Consider the following 24,607-nt stretch of genomic DNA (forward strand, 5'->3'; position numbering starts at 1 on the left):
CTAGGTTGCAAACAAGGTTCCAGGATGGTGCGTTGCCTCCCATGCTAGGCTCCTGGATATCTCTGAGCTGTTGTCGGACATTCTGGAGCGGGTGGGTGAACTGCCAGTGGACATGGTACGTGTTGGTACTAATGACATAGGTTAAACAAAAAAAGGGACGCAGTCCTAAAAGCAGAAGATAAAGAACTAGAAGAAAGTTGAAATGTAGGACTTCAAAGGTAATTATCTCAGGATTACTGCTCGTGACATGAGTTAGTCAGAGCAGAAGTCAATTAGGGGTGGGCAATAAATGCTGCCTAACCAGCGACACCCTAACCCTGTTAATGATCGAAGAAAAGAAACATCTGGATAAATAGGATAAACACATAGCTGAAAAGGTGGTTTGAGGGGGAGGGTTTCAGACTTGTGTACAAAGTGGACAGTTCATACCTGGGTAGGACTGTGACTGATGCCCTTTGAGGGGTATACTTGGTAGAGTAGATTGGGAGGGTTTAAACTAGTGTGGTGGGAGATGGGAGCCAGAAGAGAAGGGCAGTCAATGCAGAAATTGAGCAAGAGGTAGAAGTCAAGGCAAACATGATTAAGAACAAGAACACGCAAGGAAATACTGCTGAAAAGTGCAGGGGAGGTGGCATGAAACGCATGTGTCTCAATGCAAGAAGCGTAATAGGCAAGGTAGATGAATGGAGAGCTTCGAATAGTGTTTGGAACTGTGACATTATTGATATTACAGAGACTTGGCGAAAAAAGGGTCAGCTGATAGCTGGAAGTTTCAGGTGTGATAGAAAGGGATGTAAAACGGGTAGGAGTGTTGCATTACCAGTAAAGTACCTCTCAGATATACGGAGGGATAATACATCAGAGGACTCGTGCAGCAGGAAATATGGGTAGAATTTGGGGTTGGGAAAGGTGAAGTCACAAAGCTGGGGGTATACTACAGACCTCCCAACAGCCAAATGGAGATAGTGGAGAGAATATGTAGAAGGATTTTAGAAAGATGTAGAGAAAGCAGGGTTGTTGTTGTGGGTGATTTTAACTTCCCCTATATTGACTGGGACTCTGTTCAGGCTAGGGGCGTGGATGGGATCGAACTTGTAAGGAGGGTTTCTTGATACAGTATTTAACAATGCAACCAAGGGGATATACTGGACCCAGTTTTGGAAAATGAGCCCGGTGAGGTGAGTGGCGTTCCAATGCGGGAGCACTTTGGGAATTGTGACCATAATACTAAAAGTTTTAAGATACTTGTGGATTGGGATAACCGCAGTCCTGGGGTGAAAGTGTTGAATGTGGGGAAAGAGAGCTACAACAATGTAGGAACTGGAGAATATTAATTGGAGGTGGCTGTTTGAGGGTAAATCCACATTGGGCATGTAGAAGTGTTTCAAATGGCAGAGAAGGGCTGAAAAGGATCATAAAAAGTTGTTAGCAAACAGGATTAAGGATAACCCTAAGGTTTTTATACCTATGTAGAAAGCGAGAGGGTAGCCAGGGAAAGGGTTGGTCCACTCCAAGACCGAGGAGGGAATCTGTGTGGAGGCAGAAAAGGTAGCTGAAGTCCTAATACTGTCAGTATTCACCAAAAAGAGAGAATTGGTAGAGGATGATCTCGTGGAGAGTTGAACTTCTAAGCCAGGTTGCTAATAAAAAGGAAGAGGTGCTGTCGGTCTTAAAGTATTAAGGTAGATAAGTCCTTGGGACTTAACCCTCCTTACAAATCCTGGTGGGATCTAACCCAGAATTAAGGGAGGCAAAAGAAGAAATTGCTGGAGCATTAACTGACAGCTTTGTATCCTATTTGGCCATGAGTTAGGTCCCAGAAGGCTGGAGAATAGCCGGTCTTGCCCCATTGTATAACAACGGTAACGGGGATAATCCTGGAAATTACAGGCCTGTGAGCCTCATGTCAGTGGTAGGAAGATTATTGGAAAAAATTCTCAGGGACAAGACTTGTACACGTTTAGAAGCAAATGGACTTATTAGTGATAGGCAGCATCATTTTGTGCCTGACTGGATTGAGTTTTTTGAGGAGATGATGAAGATGATTGATGAGAGAAAAGCAATTGATGTCTACATGGGTTTCAATAAAGCCTTTGACAAGATTGCTTATGGCAGAATGGTACAATGGTAAAGTCACATGGTATTGGGGTGAATTGGCAAGATGGATACAGAACTGGGTAAATCATAGGAGGCGGAGGGCAGTAGTGGAAAGATGCTTTTGAGTGTGGAGGCTTGTGACTAGTGGTATTCCACAGGGATCAGTGCTGGAACCTCTGCTGTTTGTGGTCTACATAAATGTAGAGGAAAATGTAGCTGGTCCAATTATAAGTTTGCGGATGATACAAAGATGGTGAAGCTGCGGATAGTGAATAGGATTGTCAGAGGATATGGCAGGATATAGATCAGTTGGAGGTATGGGCAGAAAAATGTCAGTTTAATCCAGTCAAATGTGAGGCGATGCATTTTAGAAGGTCAAGTACAGGTGGAAATTATATAGTGAATGGCAGAACGCTTAGGAGTATTGATATGCAGTGGGATCTGGGTATGAAGTTCCACAGATCACTGAAGGTGGCAGCACAGATAGATAATTAATAAAATAAGGCCAATGACACGCTTACCTTCATTGGAAGGGATGTGGGGTATAAGGATAGGCAATTTATGCTGCAGCTTTGTAGAACTTTAGTTAAGCCACACTTGGAATTCTGCACACACTTGTGGTCACCACACTCTTAGAGGGATATGGGTGCTTTGGAAAGAGTGCAGAAAAGGTTCACCAGGATGTTGACTGGTATGGAGAATTTTAGCAATGAAGAAAGGTTGGGTAGACTGGGTTTGTTTTCACTGGACAGCATAACGTTGAGAGGCGACTTGATACAAGTTAGAAATCGTGAATGGCATGGATAGAGTGTAAAGTATGAGGCATTTTCTGGTGGAGGGGTCAATTACCAGGTGACACACATCCAAGGTGTAGGGTGTTGGGGGGTAGTTCAAAAGGGATGTACAAGGCATGTTTCTCTTTCAAAGCGTGGTGAGTGTGTGAAACACCTGCCAGAGGTGGAGGTGGTGGAAGCATTCAAAAAGCACTTGGACCAATGCATGAATAGCAGGGGGAGAGGGATATGAATCCTGTAAGGGAAGACAGTTTTACTAAGGAAGGGTAAAATGTGTTGGCACAAGCTTGGAGGGCTGAAGGGCCTGTTCTTGTGCTGTATTATTGTTTGTTCAACTGGGTGATTTCCGCTGGGATTAGTACATACGGAAGTCCAGCAAAAATGAAACTGATGCCTGCCTCCAGGCAAATAGTCTTACATTAATTGCTGTTTGATTAAACAACCACTAGAGGGAGATAACAATGATCCATGGAACTGCATTCCAGAAGTCTTGCCTTCAGAAGAAAATTGAAGAACGTGTTTGCAAATGAATAATTTATGAAAGAAAGTCATATTTTGTAAAACCAGATTAGATTATCTGTGCCATGTGTTAAAGTACATTTTAAAGTAAGATTGCTAATAAATTTAATAGTCAACTGAGATAAATACTGAAAGCTTGACATTATATTTATTTTAGGTAAAAGGGACAGCAATTTTTTTTGTGGGACATCCTGGTGAGGTTGTACAACATGTTGGTGAGGCCTCTTCTATAGGAGTACTGTATCCTGTTATAGGAAGGATATTATTAAGGTGGACAGGGTTCAGAAAAGATTTACCATTTTTGTTGCTGAGAATGGAAAGTTTGAGTTATGAAAATAGGATGGATAGGCTGGGACTTTCTCACTGGAGTATAGGAGATTGAGGACTGACCTTAAAGAGGTTTATAAAATCGAGGTGTATAGATAGTGTGTATGTCAGGTGTTGTTTCCCTAGGGTAGGAGATTTCAAGACTAGGTGCCATATTGTTAAGTTGAGAGGAGAAATGTTTGAAAGAGTCCATGAGGGGCAACTCTTTTTTTTTAAAAAATCCTTTTACACAGTGTTTTGCACGTGAAATGAACTTCCAGAGGAAGTGGTGGCTGAGGGTGCAGTTATGATGCTTAATAGATATTTGATAAGTACATGAATCGGAAATGATTGGAGGAGAGTGGGATTATGGTTGGAATAGGCTGAAGGATCTGTTCCATGCTGTATGACTGTATGACTCTATTTGTACATGAGATGTGGGGTACCTGGATAGGACAGCATTTATTGCCATTCTCCAATGTCCTTGAAGGTGTGAGTTGCCACCTGCTGCAGTCCTTGGGGTGCAGCTAAACCCACAGTGTTGTTTGGGAGGAAGTTCCAGGATTTTAACCCAACTGCAATAAAAGAATGATCAAGGTGGCATGAAGGGGAATCTCAAGTACTAGTGTATTCATATGTCTGCTACTTTAGCCCTTCTGGGTAATCAAGTGATAAATAGTTTGGAAGAAGCCTGGGATCTTACTGCTGTGCATTTTGTAGAGGCTGCACATTACTGCCACTGTGTATTGGTGGTGGAGGGAGTCATTGTTGAAGGTAGTGGATGGGCAAGTTTCTCCTGGATGGGTTTGAGCTCCTTTAGTCTTAAATATGTACTCATTCAGACATATGAGTGTTCTATCACACACTGGCCTTCAACTTTGCAGATCGTAAATAGACACTTGAGGCATCAAGAAGTGAGTTATTCCTTGCAGTATTCTAGCCTCTGACCAGCTGTTGTAGCCAAATTATTTGACCAATGCCAACTTCTAGGATGTTGATAGTGGGGGAATTAGTGACAGAATTTCCATTGAATGTCAGAAGGTTAATGACAGATACGCTGCTATTTGATATGGTCATTTGCCTGATGCTTGTGTAGCCTGAATGTTACTGGCCACATCAATCAAAGCTTGAGTGTTATCCAGGTATTGCTGCATGTGGATGCAGTTTCTCCTACATCAGAGGATTGGTGAATATTGTGTAATCATCAATGAGCATCTACAATTCTGGTCAGATAACGGAGTAAAGGTGCTGAAGGCAGTTGAGCCTAGGACACTGGTCTGAAGAACTCCTTCAGTCAAGTCCTAGAATTGAAATGATTGATCTGCTACATATGTCTTCACTCAGTAGAGAGATTCCATTGATTGCCATCAAGTCCAGTTTTGCTTCAGGTTACCTTAGTGCAACACTCATTCCAATGCTTCTTGATCTCAAGAATCGTCATTCTCCCCTCACCTCCGGTGGTCATTTCTTTTATTCATGTCTGAACCAAGGTTGTAATGCGGTCAGGGCCTTAGTGGCCCTGGCAGAACCCAAACTGAATGTCAATTAGAAGTTTATTGCTATGTACTGCCTGATGATACTGTCAACAACCCCTTTTTTCACATTGTTGAAGAGTAGACCGAAAGGGCTGTAATTTGCTGGGTTGGACTTGTCCTGTATTTTGTGTACAGGATATAACTGGGCAATTATCCACTTGGACAGATGTCCTCCATGTTGTAGTTATTCTTCAATGCATTATTATTCCATTTTAGTTCAGCTCTTGGCCTCCTTTTAACTGTTTCTTTATTCTCCTTTCCTACTGTGGTACTGATTTTCTTTTTCACCTGCTCAGTATCTGCCTTTCGCAAAACACCTGAGGTATGACTTTTCTCTCACAGCCCCATAGATTCCATGTAAAGCAATTTATTTTGGTTAAATTTATTTGAACTTAGTTCCTTCAGTAGATACTTTACATTACTGAAGCTACAGACTTGAACCTCGCCCAAACTGTTCCATGCAAATGATGCTTGTTTCAATTAAGATTTTGTACTATTCTGATTTATGCTAACAAACTGTCTAATCTCACTGCAGCAAATCCAGTCCATACTTATCTTACCTTCTGGGAGAAGAGAAATGCAAGAAAATAAATGAACCTACATCAAACTGGATCTGCTGCATTTGAGAGCGGGGGGTGGGGGGGCGCGGAGAACATCTTCCTATACCAAGGATACCATCTATTTTCTCAATGTTGTGTTAATTCTCTTTGTATCCTGGTTCTGTTTTTGATACTAATACCAGTAATATTATAGGAACAGAATAATGCCATTTGCTCAATAACCCTAGTTTGCTATTTGTTTTGATTATTTTTTGGGTTTTAAAAAAGAATTCATTCAGAATGTGATTCTGTCACTTCAAAAGTTTAATTTGTTCTGGGTGTTTTTGAAGTGAGGTTGTAAAGGCAAAGATGCAGAAGAGTCTAGGGAGGTAGAAAGCTAAAGCAGTTTAACAGCGGAAGGAGAGTGGTCTGTTCTGCCAGTTCAGGGTTTTCTAGTTTTTTTTAAGCTGTAGCAGTTACAGGATGTTTCGAGTACCAGAGGGTTGTAAGCTTCAGTAAAAGATTCCTAACTGACTTTCTCTGAAATCTCTCTGGATTATCCTTCCTGCCTGTAAGAATCTGTTTGGATTTACCTTTTTGCCAAGGACTCTGTTATGGGATGTTGCCATATCGGAACAGTTCATTAGTTAAGTTGCTGTATTGGGTTGGTTAAGTTTTCCAATAGTTGTTCTAAATTCTGCCTTTTGTACATGTATCAACTGAGTCGATAAATTCTATTTTGCTTAAAGCTGAGTGGCTTGACCAGTTGCATCAGTCTCGGAGCACCTGCTTCACATTTACCTTTTAAATAAGAAAACGTTAGGGTCTGGATTACCTTCTTGAAATATTTTGAGGGGGTCTGGCCTGGTCCATAAGAGGATGAGGCCTTAGTTGATTGAGCTAGCATTTATTGCCCATTCCTCATTGTCTTTGAGAAGGTGGTGGTGAACTGCTTTGTTGAAACATTTTCAGTCTGTTGGGGTAAGTGCCCTTGTAGTGATTTTAGAAGGGGGCAAGATCCAGGCTTTTGACCTAGTGACACTGAAGGAACAATGATGTATTTCCAAGTCAGGATGAATCACTTGTAGGAAAACTTGCAGGTGATGGTGTACCCCAGTATCTGCTGCCTTTGGCCACCTTGTTCTAAATAGTGTTTGTGGGTTTGGAAGGCTCTATCTAAGGATCTTTGTTAAAATTCCGCAGTGCATTTTGTCACTGCTACTGAGCTGTTGGAAGAAGTGAATGTTTGTGGATGTGGTGCCGGTCAAGCAGGCTGCTTAATTCTGTATGGAGTCAATCAATTTGGGTGTTGCTGGAGTTGCATTCCTCCACGCAAGTGGAAAGTATTCCTTGGCACTTCTGACTTGTGCCTTGTAAATGGGGGACAGATTTAAATGCTGGAGAGAAATGTTCATTGCCTGGCACTTGAGTAGCACAGTGGTTACTTGCCACTTGTCAGTGTAAACCTGGACACTGTACTGTCGAGGTCTTCTAGCAGTTGGACGTGGACTAGTTCAGTACTTCGACTCCCATTTACCCTTCCTATTTCCTTATCCATTGATATTCTTAACTAACAAAAAAGAATCTCCTAAAGGTTCCAATTGTCCCTGCAGCCATAGTTCTTTGAATGAGAGAGAGCAACATAAAAACATAAACATATGAATGAGGAGCAGAAGTAGGCAACTTGGTCCCTTAAGCCTGCTGCTTCATTCAATAAGATCATTGCTAATTGCACCACTCCAAATTTCTGCCCACTCCTTATTACCTTTTACTCTCTTGCCGTTTTACACTTGCCAAAAATCCCTGCCTTAACAATATGAAAGGCTCGACTTCCACTAACTTCTAGTGAAGAGATTGCCAGAATCTTCTGACACTCCCAAAGGGTAAGCGAAGCTTCGTTTCATCTGTTTTAAATAGTGACCCTAAGTTCTAGATTCTCCCACAAGATGAAACACCCTTTCTCACCCTGCCAAGGCCCCTCATGAACTTATCTCTTTCAGCCAAGTTACCTTTTACACTCCAGTGGATATGAACCTAGTTTGTCCAACCTTTCCTCATAAGACAACCATTCACTGCAGGTATTAGTCTAGTAAATACTCAAACTGCTTTTAATACATTCTACATTCTTCCTTAAATAAGGAACCCAATGCAGTACAGCATTTCAGATATGTTCTTACTACTGCCCTGTGTCACTGAATCATAATGACCCTACTTTTGTATTCGATAACTTCACAATAAGCAATAATATTCCATACCTGTTGCCCTACATGTGTCACCTTCTCACCTTCAGTGATTCATGCATGAAGATACTTGGATCATTCTGCAATCTCTTACCATTTAATTTTTAAAAAGTATTTTTGTTGTTCTTTCAATTATTCCTGCCAAAATGGACAATTTCACATTTTGCCACATTATGCTTCATTTACCAGATCTGCATCCACTAACTCAACAAGATATTTTTAACCACTGCTTCCTAATTTCGTTCCTATCAGCCTGTAATCTTAATACAAGACCCTTTGTAGTTGATTTCCCCTCACCAGAGGAAATGCATTTCTTTGACAACAACTTGATATGTTAAAGGCAGTACATGAATACAAAACGCCTCAAACTCTTCTCAGAAACATTATAAAAACAAGACAAGACACTGAAGTACAAAAGAGGGTGCTGTGGTAGATACTTGATTGAAAAGGTAGTTTTAAGGAACATCATGAAGGACAAACAAAACAGATTTCAGAGAGTTTTAGGAAGGGATCTCCAGGGTTCGAGACCTAACCAATTTAAGTACAGTCATTGCTGGAGGAATGATTAAAATTGGAATGCTAAGGAGGCCAGAATCAAATAAGCAGAGATATTGCAGAAAGTTTAAGGTTTTAGCAAAGATTTCTAGCTCAGGTTTTGGGTGAGATTGCTGACTTGCTCGCCGAGCTGGCTTGTTTCCATTCAGATGTTTCATCACCATGCTGGGTAATACCATCAATCAGGTCTCTGAAGTTCTACTCTGCTTGGAATTTATGCTGTCCAGTCTGAAATGTGACTAGTGTGTTCTCTGGTTTTGATCTGTATGGGTTTGTATATGGGGTCCAATTCTATATGTTTGTTGATTTGCATCATTGTTTGAGAAATGTATCTCATGCATGTAAATGTTCGGCTTGGGCTACTGTGGTTATGTTGTCCCAGTTAAACTGATGGCCTTAGTTGTCCAAATGTACTGACATTAAGGAAAATTTGTCAAGTTTTGCTGCTGACTGATGGTTATGTATTCTGATTGCTAGTTTCCTTCCTTTCGGTATGATGTAATGTTTGTATAAGTTGTTGGATGGTATTTTGTAAACTGCATTGGTTCTGCATGTCATGAGTATGAGGTATTTAATCCTTGTGAGCATTTGTTGTAGTGTGGCTGTGGGTTTGTGGGCCGCCATGATTCCTAGTGGTCACAGGAGTCTTGTCAGTTCTGATATGGTCTTGATGTGTGGCCAGTGGGTTAGGGCGTACTATGTCCTCTTGTTGCCTATTTAGTAGGCACCTGTGGATGAAGTTGTGGGGATATCCATTCATAGTGAAGACCCCATGCGCACAACGTGCAGAAGCAGTGTAGTTTACAAAGTACAATGCAATGACTGCCACAAACATTACATTGGACAGACAGGAAGGAAACTAGCCATCAGAATAAATGAACATCAGCTAGCAACAAAATGACATGTCGAACTTTCCTTAACATCAGTACAGTTGGACAATGAAGGCCTTCAGCTTAACTGGGACAAGGTAACCATAGTAGTTCAAGCCAAACGTAGACTCTCACGGGAATTCCTAGTGACATGCAGAATTGGACCCATATACAAACCCATACAGGGAAAAAAAACAACGAAAATGACAGTACGCGCCATAGTGGGCCTGACAGTATAAATTCCAAGCGGAGTAGAACAACATTGCTTCATCGGAAGCCTCATTGATGATGTTACCTGGCATGGTGATGAAACATCTGAACGAAAACAAGCCAGCCCGGCAAACAATTCAAATGGATAGATTTGAAAATATGGATGAGAATTTTAATGTCAAGGTGTTGTTTGACTGAGAGTCAGTGTAGGTCAGTGAACTGATCTTGATCTTACAGTAAGGACATAGGAGCAGAATTTGAATAATCTCCAGTCTACACAAGCTGTATGCACTGTGGCTGACAAGTCATGAGTTAATTGGAATTATCAAATTTACAGGTAACAGAGGGACGAATGGGATTTTCAGCAGCAAATGAGGTGAGGCAGGGATGAATTTAAATGCTGATATTGCAGGGATGAAAATGCTCTATTTGGAGATGGCATAGGTAGCTATGCTGTTGAGAGTTCATCACAAGTATGACCCATTGTTATGCAGATTCTGGTTTAGTCTCAGACGATTGCCGTAGAGAAGGATAGAGTTTGAACTGAAAATTAAGTCTTCAGTTAGCTCAATAGTTTACTGAAAATGTTTTCAATGATTGTGACCTAGGTGTTTGCTAAGCAGTCTGATAATGTAGCAATGGTGGAAGAGTTCAATGGTGCGTTGGTGCAGCACACCGTTGTTAGAAACTGACAATGTTCCTGAGGGGTGATACCTAGTTGAGAAGTAAAGAAAAATAATAATAGATCCTTGCAGGATATCAGAGGTAGTGTATGGGAAGCAAAAACATGTTTCCTTTCTTATTCTTGGGATGTGGGCATCACAAGTAAGGCCAGCATTGTTACCTATGCATAAACTCATGAACTGAATGACTTGTGAAGCTATTTCAGGGGAATTTGAGAGTCAACCATATTGCTGTGGTAATGCATTTACTTGTAGATGGGAATGGGTAAGGATTACAGGTTTTCTTACCTAAAGGACATTAGTGAACAAGTTATATTTTTAATGCAATCAATAACATGTCATGATCATTATGTAAAGGCACCGTTGCTGAAACAGTTTGCTAGATTTTAAAATTTTCTTGATTTGAATTTAATCTCAACCAGCTACTGTTATAGGGTGTCATATCCTTACCTTCCAGAGTATTAGCCTGGGTCTTTAGCGTACTAGAGATATTACTAGTGACTTTACCATTACGCCCCCATTAATCATTGTAAGTGATACTCTGAATGCAATTAAATAGCTAAGAATTAGACTTTAAGGGTACAATCTAATTTAGTTGTACAACAGTTGAGATGATTTGGAGCATGACTATGTGGTCAGCTGTAGTAAAGGCTACTGGTTGGTGGAGAAGGATAAAGAGGAATACTTCACATTTGACACATCACATGGGTTATTGGGGCTGGAAACATGTTTCCTTTATTCATTCATGGGATGAAGCTTTTGCTGGCTAAACCAGCATTTATTGCCCCTCCCTAGTCACCCAGAGGGCAGTTAATTGTCAACCACATTGCAGTGGGCCTGGAGTCACATATATAGGCCGGACCTGGTAAGGATGGCTGTTTCCTTTCCCAAAGGACATTAGCAAACCTGATTTGTTTTTCTAATAACTGGCAATGAATTCATGGTGGTCCTTAGATTTTTAATTTGACATTTTTAAAAATTAAATCAAATTCCACTATCTGTCATGGTAGGATTTGAACCTGGGTCCCCAGAATATTATCTGGGTCTCTGAATTAACAGTCCAGCGATAATATCACTAGGTCATCACCTCTCACCTCCCTTGAACAATTTAAATGTGTTAGATCCCAAACAAATCTATTTTAAGCAACTTAATTAGATTACTCTCTCAATTTTCTACCATTAGAAATACAATCCAAATTTATCCTCATTGCTAGGTCTTGGAGGATTAACTTGTTAGTTCTAGAAAGTCAACATGAAAATAAAATCTTCAGGCCTCTGTCTCCTCCTCTAAACTCAATTCACTTTAGTTGATTCCCCCTCAGTAGGAAGATGTACAGTATATCTTGTGCTTTCGCTCATGTTCTCACATTCTCTGCCTCAATCTCTGTCTGTTGCCTTTAATTATCTCCAATTGCCTTCCTTAGAAAACAACATTAATACCCATATGGTATTGTTTATTAGATGCAGTAGTTTTATTCTGCATTTCTTTTTCAAATGACCTAACACTTTTTGTTCAGAAGATTTTGTTTTATACGTTTACCCACTGCCCGTGTCTTTATTACCTTTCCCATCACTTGTTAATAGGCTACCCAAATAGAAAACTATTGCACTCATCTTATTTGTGTTTGTTTTGTTGCTTTCAACATTTGAAATGTTGAACGTCCATGACACAAGACTGCTTCGAAAGTCAACATTGTAAACAAACAACAGCAGTGAAAGTAGACCATGAATACAATGAATAGATAGCGATGAATATAGATTGCAACAGTACCTGGTTCTGTCCACAAATCTTATCAATCTTTGTAGTTAAATTTTTAAAAGATATTGTTAGATTTACCATGAATTTTAGTAGGTGAATAGAACATAATTTATCTGAAGAATGAGATGTCAGTAATAATGGCAGGCGCAGAATAGACCTAAATGTCTCCTGGACATAATTTTATTAAACAGTGAAGTGACACATATTAAACTGTAGCAAAACAGTCTGCTCAGTAGTATATAAAAATATTAGTGTACTTTGATGCGAAGTAATGCGGTTGTGAAAAGAGTGAAGCGCGTAGAATCATTTCCCCATTTGGATGTCTTGATAACATCTGACTGTAATCACTACAGGTGAGTGAAACAAATTTTCTTTGTGCTGGCTTTAGTTTTTAGCCAAAATGATTGCCTGCTGAAGGTGAGACCTACAATTAAAAAAAAAACATGCACATTTTGTGCTCTGCTTAGCTTGGAGCTGTATCACTTGATCATTATTGAGAACAATTGTTCAAACCATGTAAGTGAATTACTTTTCAAGTTCCTTGTGCTGTTTAAAGCCTTCTCCTGTTCACTTTGTTTAAAGTAAGGACAAAACATTCTGCAGAATTGAAAATTTTCCATTTTTCAGCTTACAATTGTAATTGGTTCAGACACGGAATATGCCATTTTCTTTATATTGAGAACTATGCAAATTAAAATGTACAATGTCAACCTAATTCTTAAGATTTCCATCATCCTGTTTAAGATCTGCTTTACTCAGGAGCGTATCAAATTTAGATTTTGAATCTCAAGGGAAGTTTGCAGTCAGGTCAGCATTTCATATGAACGAGGAACTGCATTGCTCCATTTATAAAAAAGATCAATGCATTTGCTGGGCATCTGAATTTTTATTTAGGAATTGTATCATTTGAAGAAATATGATTTGAGAATGTTAAAAATCATGAGAGGAGTATGGCTTTGGGTTCATTTGCAACCCTAAAAATTTCCGACAGCTAAAACTTTTGAGAAGTGGATATTTTTGTTTCCAATTAAACACATTTGTATACTGTTGAACTTAAAATTTCAAACGAAGCAGCAGTATAGGGCAGCATTTGAAAAGGTTTGTAGGTTAAGAATGGAATGGACTTTGAGGAATGGCAGTCTTGCACAAATTGGTTGACCAGCTTTTATTGTTTACGAAAACAGGTAGCTCCATGTTTGAGGGGAGATTCTGCTCTGGGCAACCTTAAATATGCAGAGCCATGCTTCCATTCTTGCTGTAAATTATAAACAAAGTTAGTTGGTAAATTTCAGCAGGTCTGGCAGCATCTGTAAAGAGAGTTAATGTTTCGGGTCTGCTGACCCTTCCTTAGAACTGGGTTCACTTTGATTTCTCTTCACACATGCTGCCAGACCTGCTGAGCTTTAAGTAGTGGAATTATTTATTTCTGCTGAGAACAACCACCCTTGCATATCTCTTGTAGGATGTCAAAACAGTTGGAAATGAAATTATTTAACTGCTTGCTTCTCGGACATTACTAACATAAACATTCTAATTATTGATGAAAATGGGCACATTTTGTTGAATCTTTTTGTCTAGACTCATCAGGACAATTGGCAAGGATACTAATTCAAGTGAAAAATCAATATTTATGCTGCAAGAGATAGCAGAACTTAAAAGTTAGTAAGTGAATTCTGATTGGTAGAGGCATTAACCAAGATAATACACAAATTAATGGTGTGGTCATGTAAGGTTGACTGCCAGACTTCCTAAGCTCTGGCAGAAAGTGTTAAAGCACGTTCCCTTCACCTTTTTCGCATAAAGCAAGATACTGACTGGACCCAATGCACCACATTTTCAAAGTTCACAGCATAGTGTCCAGCAAAAGATGCGATTCTGCAACTGGACAATGTTTGTTTGCTGATGAGACCATAAGGTATAGGAGCAGAATTAGGGCATTTTACCCAGTGAGCCTGCTCCACAGTTCGTTCATGGCTGATGTGTTTCTCAACCCCCTTCTCCTGCCTTCTCCCTGTAACCCTTGATCCGCTTAATCATCAAGAATTGATCTATCTCCATCTTAAGGACGCCCAATGACTTGGTCTCCACAGTCTTCTCCAGCAATCAATTTGATAGATTTACCACCCTCTGGCTAAAGAAATTCATTTTTATCACTTGCTTAGAAACTGATTATTGGGCATCAAATGAAGCTCGTAAATGGCTTTGTTTCAAATGGAGTACATGCCCTGATTAAATAAGCTTCTTGTTGTTCTTAACCCATTTTCAATGGTATAAATAAAGTTTCATCAAGGAACAGCTTGCAATACGTTGGCCTGGAATTTCTAAAGAGTTTACCCCTCTACGATGGGCCAACGTTGTAGGGTCCTGGTCTATCCTACTGATTTGAAACATCATTTCCGTGTCCACTGTATCCAGACCGCTTGGTATTCTGTAAGTTTCAATCAAGGGGACATGAATACCAATTGGCTACAAAAAGACACGACCAATACTCACTCATCTCTATTCACATGGATAAGGAGAACCACCAATTCGATTGGGATGACACCAAGATCCTGGGACAAGCAAAGCGGAGACAGGCATGGGAGTTCCTTGAAGCCTGGTACTCCATGAAGAAAGCCATCAACAAATACATAGAACTTGACCCCATATACATTCCACTGCGAAGGAAAACAGGAAGTGAGGTATCAGCTCAACAGACTCCAGAGTTTAAAACCAGGTGGGAAAACACAACGGCGCTTCATCGGAGGCTGCATTGATTATGTTACCCAGCAGGGTAATGAAGCGTCTACGGAACGACAACAACAAACCAGCTTGGTGAGCCAACCAACCACAACTGCTGTGCTTTTCCAGCCTCTCACCTGCAGACTTGGGGTTTCCAGCATCTGCAGTCCTCCTTGTCTCCACTACCGGTCCCTCTACCCATTTTTGTGTCATCTATAAACTTAGCAACAATGCCCCTCAGATCCATCATCCAGATTGTTAGTGTATGACATGATTAGTGATTCCAACAAGGATCCCGAGGAACTCCACTTGTCATTGTCTGCCATCGTGAAAAAGACATGTTTATCTCTGCACTCTGCCCCCTGCCAGTCAGCCAATCCTCTACTAATCCTCCATAAACATGGCTTCTTTATCTTATTTTGCAGCTTTTTGTGCAGCACCTTGTCAGAGGCCTTCTGGAAAGCCAAATAGATCGTGCCCACCGGCTCTCCTTTGTCCACGTTGTTCATTACCACTTCAAAGAATTCTAGCAGATTTGTCAGTCATGACTTCCCCTTGATGAAGCCATGCTGACTCAACCCTATTTTATCAATTATTTCAAAGCACTCTGCAATCTCAACCTTCATAATAGACTCTAAAATCTTACCAAAGGACAGTGGTCAGGTTAACTGGCCTAAAATTTCCTGTCTTCTTCCTCCCTCCTTTTTTTAAACAGGGGTGTTCCATTAGACATTTTCTAGACCTCTGGGATGACCTTGCGTGGGTGTGGAATTGAACATACAATTAATTTAGAATTGTATAATGTAAGCTTTACATAATAATATTCAGGGCTCTGTTCTTCACATACAGATAAAATATGCACATGCAATGCACTGATTTTAATCAGTGATGAACCAAACGACTAGCATTTGCTGGTTAATAGCTCAGAATGATGTCCTGACCAATCACGGTGAACATGCCTGGTTTTATTTCTAAACGAAGCCTGACAGTTGACTGTCATCATTAACTGGTGCATTCTCCATGGTAATGCATCCATCAGTCAGTCTACATGCCAACAAATCAGCACACTCTTCTCCTGTATACATATTGCTTCTGTGTATTATGAATTCATTTGATGAATGCAAGAAAAGAAACTTCAACAGGATGTATTTTCCCAAGCAATAGTTGAGTTCTGGTCTACCAAATGATTATTTTAATCATTAGCTGTTAATATTACCAGCCTCTTATCTATTTGTTGAATTAGATAGCAAAAGACGTTTGAAGATTGCCAAGAATTTTGTGTGGATCTATAGTTCATCACAGTGTCTACCTTGCCCTTCTTGACCTTTTTCTGAATCCAGAAGTCAACTCCAAACTGGGGAAGAACCCAGCTCTTAAATACCAATACCTATGGAGCATTGTCAGCTCTCAATCAACCCTAGAGCTGTTCTGGTTGACCCCTAAAAGGGAGGTACACTTGTAACACTGAAAATGAGGAAATCTCTGAAAGTGGGCAATACATTCCCTGCAACTAATCAGTTTTGAATTGGAATGCCCATACAGGAATGGAAACAATAGTACAACTTGTTGTACATCTCTCTTTCAGCCCTACGAAGGTGTTGTATGTGTCAAGGGAGGTTTCTGTAGTACCTTCTCTGGTTACTGTGTATGAAAGCTATACTTCTGATGCTCATTTTGGATGGGAAATGATGTCCTGTTGATTTAACCTGTAGCTCTTCATTTTAGACTCCAACATACTTTTAAACCAACTGTCTGTAAGGATGAGTTAAAATATCAGTGAAATGGAAACAGAAGCAATATACTTGTCTGTTACAACTTGTGTGTACCTTGTTATAAAGTTGAATAAATTTTCAGAAAAGCCAAAAATGTATTTGTAAAGTTATGATGGAATCTGATGATTTCTGGTGAGAAAATATACTTGTCGTACCCAAAATCCACAGTGTTTCGTTCTCTGTAAAATAAATTATTTTGCATGGTATTGTAAAAGCATTTTTCAGATTTTCAATAAATAGGATTTTAATATCCTCAATTAGCAGCCCCTTTTCCTCAGCAGTGGTCTTGTTTTCAAGAAATTTCTACCAGGAAACACCATAAATGGGATATCTACTTGTTGACTTGTTTTAAATACTGATGTGTTGGAAGCTAACCAATCAGATGGAATTTAACATTCTTCCATCCTCCAGCATTGATCCATTTGAAGTTATGAGCACATCAAATTTGATGGGATCCCATCCAGACATATAATTAGTGTGCTCATACAACAGTAACCAAAATCTCTTGCATCCAGCCTTTTCTGGAGAGATGCTAAAACCTCAGCAATCTTGTATTCTTTCACAGTCAATCATGGAAGTATATCACTCTGAAATTAGTAACAATAACATCCTTTCTGCCTGTTGATCAGAGGCCACTGTCTGAATAATTGATTGTAAATAACCCAATAAAATCTGTGCAATTGCAATATTATGCTTTACTGAGCTGAATTAATAGTAAGCAAACTTATTTGGTGAAATGTGATCGCATGTTCTGATGGAACCTGACCAGAACTTGAAATTAATACCAAAATTTGCTGCTAGAAGTAATCTTGCAATTGTTAAGTACTGTAATGCCATCTTTGTGCAGACTATTGTGAAGAATGACATGATCACTAATGTGAAATGTTAATCTGCTTTGTTTCAGCTTTGTGCAACTGATAAAACACTGGACTTTGATCGAGATTTTCGCATTAAGCACTACGCTGGGCATGTCGTGTAAGTTTGAAAGTGATGGTGTTGAAATTATCTTTCCCATTGGGCACCAGCATGTTCCCTTTTATACTTCCTATAGCAACTTCAATAAACTGCTAATAACCAGTTCTTGGAGCCAACACTGCTGTTAGCACTGCTGCCTCTCAGTGCCAGGGACCCAAGTTTGATTCTATCTTTGGGTGCCTGTCTGTGTGGAGTTTGCACATTCTCCACGTCTGCGTCAGTTTCCACTGGGTGCTCAGGTTTTGTCCCATTGTCGAAAGATGTGCAGGCTAGGTGGATTGGCTCTGCTAAATTGCCCAGTGTGTTCGGGGTTGGGTAGATTAGGTGTGTTAAATGGGGATGGGCCTGGTTGGGGTACACTGAGGGTGGGTGTGGACTAGTTGGGCCGAAGGGTCTATTTCCACACTAGGGATTCTATGATCTATAAACACTGAGTGCCATCAGTGTAAGCATAGCAAGCATGATGCCTGTAATTGTCAGCTCAGTATGTCATGGCTGACACAAGTATGCATGCAACTAGAACCTAGGCTCTGGAATTCTTTCTGAATCTCTCGGTGAACCTATTTCTTTCATCCTTCAAGAAGGCAGCGGTTACTAACAATTAGACTTGGGGCATCATGATCATGAGGCAGTATGGATGAACTCAGCTAGGCAAACAGGAAGCTGGAAGAACACAGCAAGCCAGGCAGCATCTGGAGGAAAGGAGAAGTCAACATTTTGGGTGACAACCTTCTAGGGTCCTGAAGAAGGTTAATACTGGAAATGTTTATTTCTTCTTTCCTCCAGTTGCTACCTGACTTTGTCCCCTTCCAGTCTCCTGTTTGTCTACCTTGAATTCTAGCATCTGTAGTTTTTCTTTTGTTTTTAACCAGTTTAAACCACTGCATTAGCTAAGTGCCTGACATTTTTAAGTGTTCATAAATTTATTCCCTCCCCCCAACCCCGTAAAGATATTCCGTAATTGGCTTCATTGACAAGAACAAGGATACTTTATTCCAGGACTTCAAACGGCTAATGTACAACAGGTAGGACTGTGGAAATAATCTATTGATCTTAAAAAGAGGGGGGGAAAAGAAACCTTTCTCTATGAATTACTGCAGCCAGAGAGAGTATAGTGGCATATATTGAGCACATTCTTTGCATAAATCATTGTTTTAATACATGGCTGCAAACATATTTTAGAATCAATGTATGAAAGTTTGCAGCCGCCTTGTTGATCACTTCATTCCCTACTGAAAGTTTTGGTGAGCAGTCTGCTAACCCCAAAGAAAAGGAACTTTACTCACAGACATAGAAGTTTTCACAAGTGAACAAATATTTCATAAATATGGTAAGAGGTTAATTCGAGGGGCTGCTACATAATTAATCTGTTCTCTTTCTTATTGAACAACATATTTGTACCAATTTTGTTTTGCGTATCTGAAGCAGGGCAACAAAATCACCTAGTGGAGTTGACTGGTTCTCTGACAGTAGAGTTACGTCAATTGAAAGTAATTTTTTTGAATCATTAACACAGTTTATTTTTCCTACTGAAACAGCATACTTTCACCTGATGAAAACTTGTTTTCTAAGGTTGACTTTACCGTTAAAAAGTGAAAATAAGTAACTGAGTGCAGGCTTGACCCACTCATGGGCTCGTGCAGCAGATCCAACTGCATCCACAGAGCTTTCGTGGTTGTCTTTGCAGCTTGATAACTCTGTCATGCGTTGGTTGCCCGGGGTCCACCACCTGATGTCCTCCCCGCTGGAGGCCGGGGCCCCAAGTATCTCTGACCCCACTCCGTCTCGGAAGACAAGCCTGGACACATCAGTCGATGTCTAGCATCTGCAGAGGTGCCCCACCATCTCCAGCTTGAAAGTGGTGGGTGCTGAAGCAATGGCACTTGTGGTAGCAGGAAAGGAGCATGTTGCTAGGATCTCAGGGATGATGTTGGACAGTGGCGACTAGAGGAGCAGAGAGGATGAAGGAGAGGGAAAGATGAACTTCTGAAGTTATTTCAGATCAAGTGATACAAGTTTAATATTAATTCAGTATTCAACCATTTGTACAATTTATTCGGTCACTTATTCTGTAATCCAAGATGGTGCTGCAACGTGCTGATGTTATATACTTTTCACTGTACTGAGGTACAAGTGACAATATTAAATCTACTTCCAAAAATATATGAAAATGAAACAATCAATTCCATGACTATCCCAGTTTTTTATTTAGAATGTTACGTGTTAAATCTAAGATTGCCTTCTGTGATTCTTCAGCAATGCCACAAAATCTGCTGCCCAGCAGTAACTTTTAAATATAGATATTTAATTTTAACAGAGGAGTTGATATTATAATTACACAATATTCTAGAGCTGAAGTGGCATGTGCCACGGCTTTCTGGCACTCTTGGCCGCTGTTATAGGACTCAGACTTGTTTGCCTAGTTCTCAAGTGGTGAGTTCAAGGTGGTTGTTTTACTATGGCCAGGGCGGGAAAATGGGAGCAAAGTATTTCCCTCCAGCAAAGTTGGAATAACAACATGAATTGTATCTGGTATTAACTCTGAACTGAAGGTAGAAGTAGGAGGCTTTCACATACCCCCAAATGGAATATGTACCCACAACACAGATCGACAAAAGTGAAGTGAGACAGTTATAATTACTGTGAAGGTAAACTAGTCAGGCTATGCTCAGGATTTATCTTTTGTTCAAATTTTTGTTTCACATACAAACAAAGTCTCTAGGTCCAAGCAAGATGAAGAGTTGGGTACACGTTTGGCAGAATAGCTGAGTGATCTGAACTGGTGAACTTAATGAGTGCTAATCGTGGCCGTACAAAGGACTGGTTAATTATTTGCTGATGATACTAAATTTGGAACTGATGCATAATATTGATTAATTACAGTTGGAAATATATAGGCTATATATAGGAGTGTTCCGAAAGTGGCAGATGGAATTTGATACAGAACGTGGGTGGTGTGCCTTTTGGCAGAAGGGCTATGGACAAACGATGAGTCTCAGGGAATAGTTCTGAAGCATGTGCACGACTATGCTGACCAAGGGTTTATGTACAAAGGTCATTGTCGGTGACAGACGCAGAGTAATGAGGAAAACATATAGTGATTGGAGTTTCTCAAGTTAAGGCGTTAAGTATAAAAGCAGGGACACCTTACTGAACTTCTATAAAGCTTTGGTTAGGAAACAACTACAGTGGTGCATTCAGTCTGATTTCCATTACAGGATGGATGGAGTCATGAGGTAACAGAGGTTTTCTAGAATGCCTCCAAAAAGACAGACTGTGTCCACAAATTTAATCTGGAGAAACTGAGATTGTTCTCTGTGGAGCAAAGGAGGTTAAGGAGTGATTTGGTAGAAGTGAGGAAGACTTATGACAGGTTTAGATGAAAGGAAAAAAATGATTTTTATTGGTTGATAGTGCAAGGAGTAGGAGGTCACAGATTGGAACAGAACAGTGAAATTCTGGCACAAAGTTGTGGTAAAAAGTGAGTCATGTGAAGTGAAGAGTCGTAACATGAACTGAATGAAAATGAAGGAGAGTTCTAATGTCAGTTGAGGCAAGATGATAGAGAGTGATACCACTGTACTTCTGGGAAAGGAGAAACATTTACTTTTAAAACAATTCTGTTTTCCAAAAATTAGAATTGCAACCAGATTTAATAGCAGAAACTTGTTGCTCATCTCAAAAATCTTTTTTTTGGTGGAAAGTTAGATTTAAAACAATTGATCATTTTGGCACTTTATTCCATGTTATCCTATGATTCAAGCCTTATCAAGGGAATGAAATTGGTCTGTGACTGAGCTATATATTGTGCAATATTCCTTGGTTTATTTTTATTATTAAAACGTTCTGTTCAATTTCACCTAATAATTGACTGAATTAATTTTTGAGCAGTTGTTTTTAATGTAAACTTTTTTTCTCAAATGAAGGTTATTAATGTAAGGGTAGTAGCATTTAAAGCTTCAATCAGCCAAGAAAACATATGTTTATACAATAGGCACTGAAACACTTGTTCACCTGGCAGAGAGGATTTGAAGGAAAGTTATCTAAAAGGTGAATGCAGAGTTTCTGGTAGCGTTTCTTTTGGAATCGTTTAGCAAATCCATATTGTTTGACCTGAATTCCAATGCTCACATTGGGTAGCAAATGGTTAAGCCATTTTTAATGATCCAGCAACAATATGTATAGCTGACTAATTATAAACATGATATAATGAGATAATAAAACTGTCAGAATAATCTATAATTGGCACATTAGATTTTTAAATTAATCTGACCATGTAAACCAACTTACTTTTAGCCTCATTTGGCAATAATGTAACTCTCAAAGTGTGTGAAGTATGTGCTGTCAGTGTAGATTGCCCTTGTTTCATCCTGCCATGTTTAAAAGCTTCGATTGATAATTAACTTTGCACTTCTCCAGCTCAAATCCTGTGCTGAAGAATATGTGGCCAGAGGGGAAGCTCAGCATCACAGAAGTGACTAAACGGCCTTTAACTGCTGCCACTTTGTTCAAATCCTCCATGATTGCTTTGGTCGAAAACTTGGCATCAAAAGTAAGTCAATTATAAGCTTAAGTGTTTAACATTCTCACTTTACCTCATTTCTCTATCTTAGTGATGTACATGGAACAGTTTATGCAGTATAAATTAACTCTCCAATTGTCACAGTCTTACAGTCGTAGAATTTTACAGCATGGAAATAGACTCTTCAGTCTACCTCATCCATGGTGCCTAGATATCCTTGATTGATCTAGTCCCATTTGCTAGCATTTGGCCCATATCCCCCTCAACTGTTCCTATTCATAAACCCATCTAGATAGCTTTTTAAGTATCATAATTGTACCAGCCTCCTCCACATCCTCTGGCAGCTTGCACCACCTTATGCGTGGAAAAATTTACCCCTCTGGTACTTTTAAAATCTTTTGTCCTCTCACCTTAAACCTATGCCCTCTAGTTTTGGACACTGCTATCTTGGGAAAAAGACCTTGGCCATTCACCCTATCCATGCCCCTCGTGATTTTATATGCCTCCATTAGGTCACCCCTCAACCTCCGACACGCCAGAGAAAATAGCCCCAGCCTATTCAACCTATCACTCAAACCCTCCAATTTTGGCAACATCCTTTGTAAATCTTTTCTGAACCCTCTCAAGTTTAACAACAATTTTCTAAAAATAGGGAAACCAGAGTTGAATGCAGCGTTCCAAAAGTAGTGTCACCAAAACCCTGTATAGCTGCAACATGACATCCCAACTCCCCATCGTAGTGCACTGACTAATGAAGGCAAGCATGCTGAACACCTTCTTCACCACTCTGTCTACCTCTGACTTCAATTTCAAGGAACTACAGACCTGCACCCCTAGGTCTCTTCGTTTAGTATCACTCTCCAGACTGTACTATTAACTGTGTACAAGGCCTGCCCTGATTTGCCTTGCCAAAATGCAACACCTCCCACTTGGCCAAATTAAACTCTAACTGCCATTCCTTGGTCCATTTGTCTTTAATTTTGGATTTTTTTTTAAATGCATGATATTTGTTCCCTTTGGTTAATCACAGTATCCAAAAAGAAACAGTATTGACATTTGCTCGAGCCTAGTTTGACTTGTTTAACTTGGATCCCACAAATCAAACCAACATTGTAGATGTTTTCACCTATAAATCTGCAATCCTCCATTTCAAAGATGACAAATGGATGGAGAAAGTACATAGTTCCAACCCTTAGAAGTTGGAGAGAGTTGCTAAAAAGTCTATGGGTCCTGAAAGTACACAGGAGGAAATATTCTCCATCAGAGAAGGACCACTGTTCCTTAACCTGAGTTTCAAAGCCAATATCATACAATCATCATAATTTTAAAGGCATCGTTAAACTGTTTAAAGTAAATGGGTTACTGCCTTCAGCAAGTTAGTGCACATAGCCAGTTCAGTTCACGTGCTACTATTGACATAGTTTCTTTCAGTGAGGAAACTGTAATCTATGTTAAAGTAGTACAGTTTATTTATGCGGAATTTGGATTTTGCTTGCTTGTCATGCTATCTATCTTCTCCATCTGAAAGAATGGTGGTAGGTTGACCTCTCAGGATCAGTCACCACATATGATGCTCACTATTGAGCTAATAGCACTGTGGCATAGGTTACAAATTAGACAGATCTGTACTTTTACTACAAAACATGGACTTATGGCATGTTGTGTTCTGGAATAAAGATACCTGCCTCTCCTTCCGTCCTTCTGTGTCATGGATCTGTATAGTATGTTCAGCTAGTCAGTTTTATGTTAATAACAGCAAGCACATAACAGTCTCTCTGCAAATCTGTTCTATCATAGGCACATAAGTAGACAGTGTTGTAAATACAATTTGTGACTCCTGCTAAACAAATGTAGAAACACCGAAGATAGGAGCAGGAGGCGGCCATTGGGTCCTTCGAACCTGCCCCACCTTTCATCTGTCAAAGCATTGGCTGTTTGAAGAAAGAATCCGTCTCTGTTATAGACCAGCAAGTAGCTGACAAAGAGTTACAAATAGTCAAACTTCATCTCATTTTGGGCACCAAAAGGTTAGGAACAACATAATCCGCCATTATTTCTGACAACAACCACAAAGACCCTGATTTTAGAGCATCAATTTATATTTAGATTAATTTCAAGATGCAGAGGCTTGAGTTCATGTGATACTTATGACAACAAGATAAAACAATCAATCAATTCATAAGCAGGTGTCAGTGCAAAGGAACAGGATGTGATTGAGCTGAACCTAACTTGGCTGAAATATTTACGTATCTGATCGTTGTCTCTACACCATGAAATCCATCAGAAATGCACTTTCGGACAAAGCCACCTAAGGCACCATTGACACTCTTTTTTTGAAAGCTTGAAACAATTCTATCAGGCTAGCAGCATCTGCAAGCACTTGATTCTGTAATGCTGTTGCAGCAGCTGGCAGATTTGATGGAACCTCCAAATATTGAGATGTGGCTTGTCTCCCACCAAGACCGAGCCAGCATTTCATGATGCATGCAAGCTGTGTTCCAAGAGTGGACA

General features: G+C 39.9%; 1 protein-coding gene across 1 annotated transcript in view; it reads left to right on the top strand.

Moving 5' to 3' along the window:
• The window catches only part of myo1d (myosin 1D), a 486,267-nt gene that overhangs the window by 145,618 nt on the left and 316,042 nt on the right, over positions 1-24,607 (top strand). The window contains exons 12-14 of the mRNA XM_048560821.2: positions 17,504-17,574; positions 18,525-18,599; positions 21,994-22,126. Coding sequence (XP_048416778.1) covers positions 17,504-17,574; positions 18,525-18,599; positions 21,994-22,126 — 279 coding nt within the window. The remainder of the gene's footprint in view (positions 1-17,503; positions 17,575-18,524; positions 18,600-21,993; positions 22,127-24,607) is intronic.

This window comes from Stegostoma tigrinum, chromosome 31, assembly GCF_030684315.1.
Source record: "Stegostoma tigrinum isolate sSteTig4 chromosome 31, sSteTig4.hap1, whole genome shotgun sequence".
In the NCBI taxonomy this organism is placed as follows: Eukaryota; Metazoa; Chordata; class Chondrichthyes; order Orectolobiformes; family Stegostomatidae; genus Stegostoma; species Stegostoma tigrinum.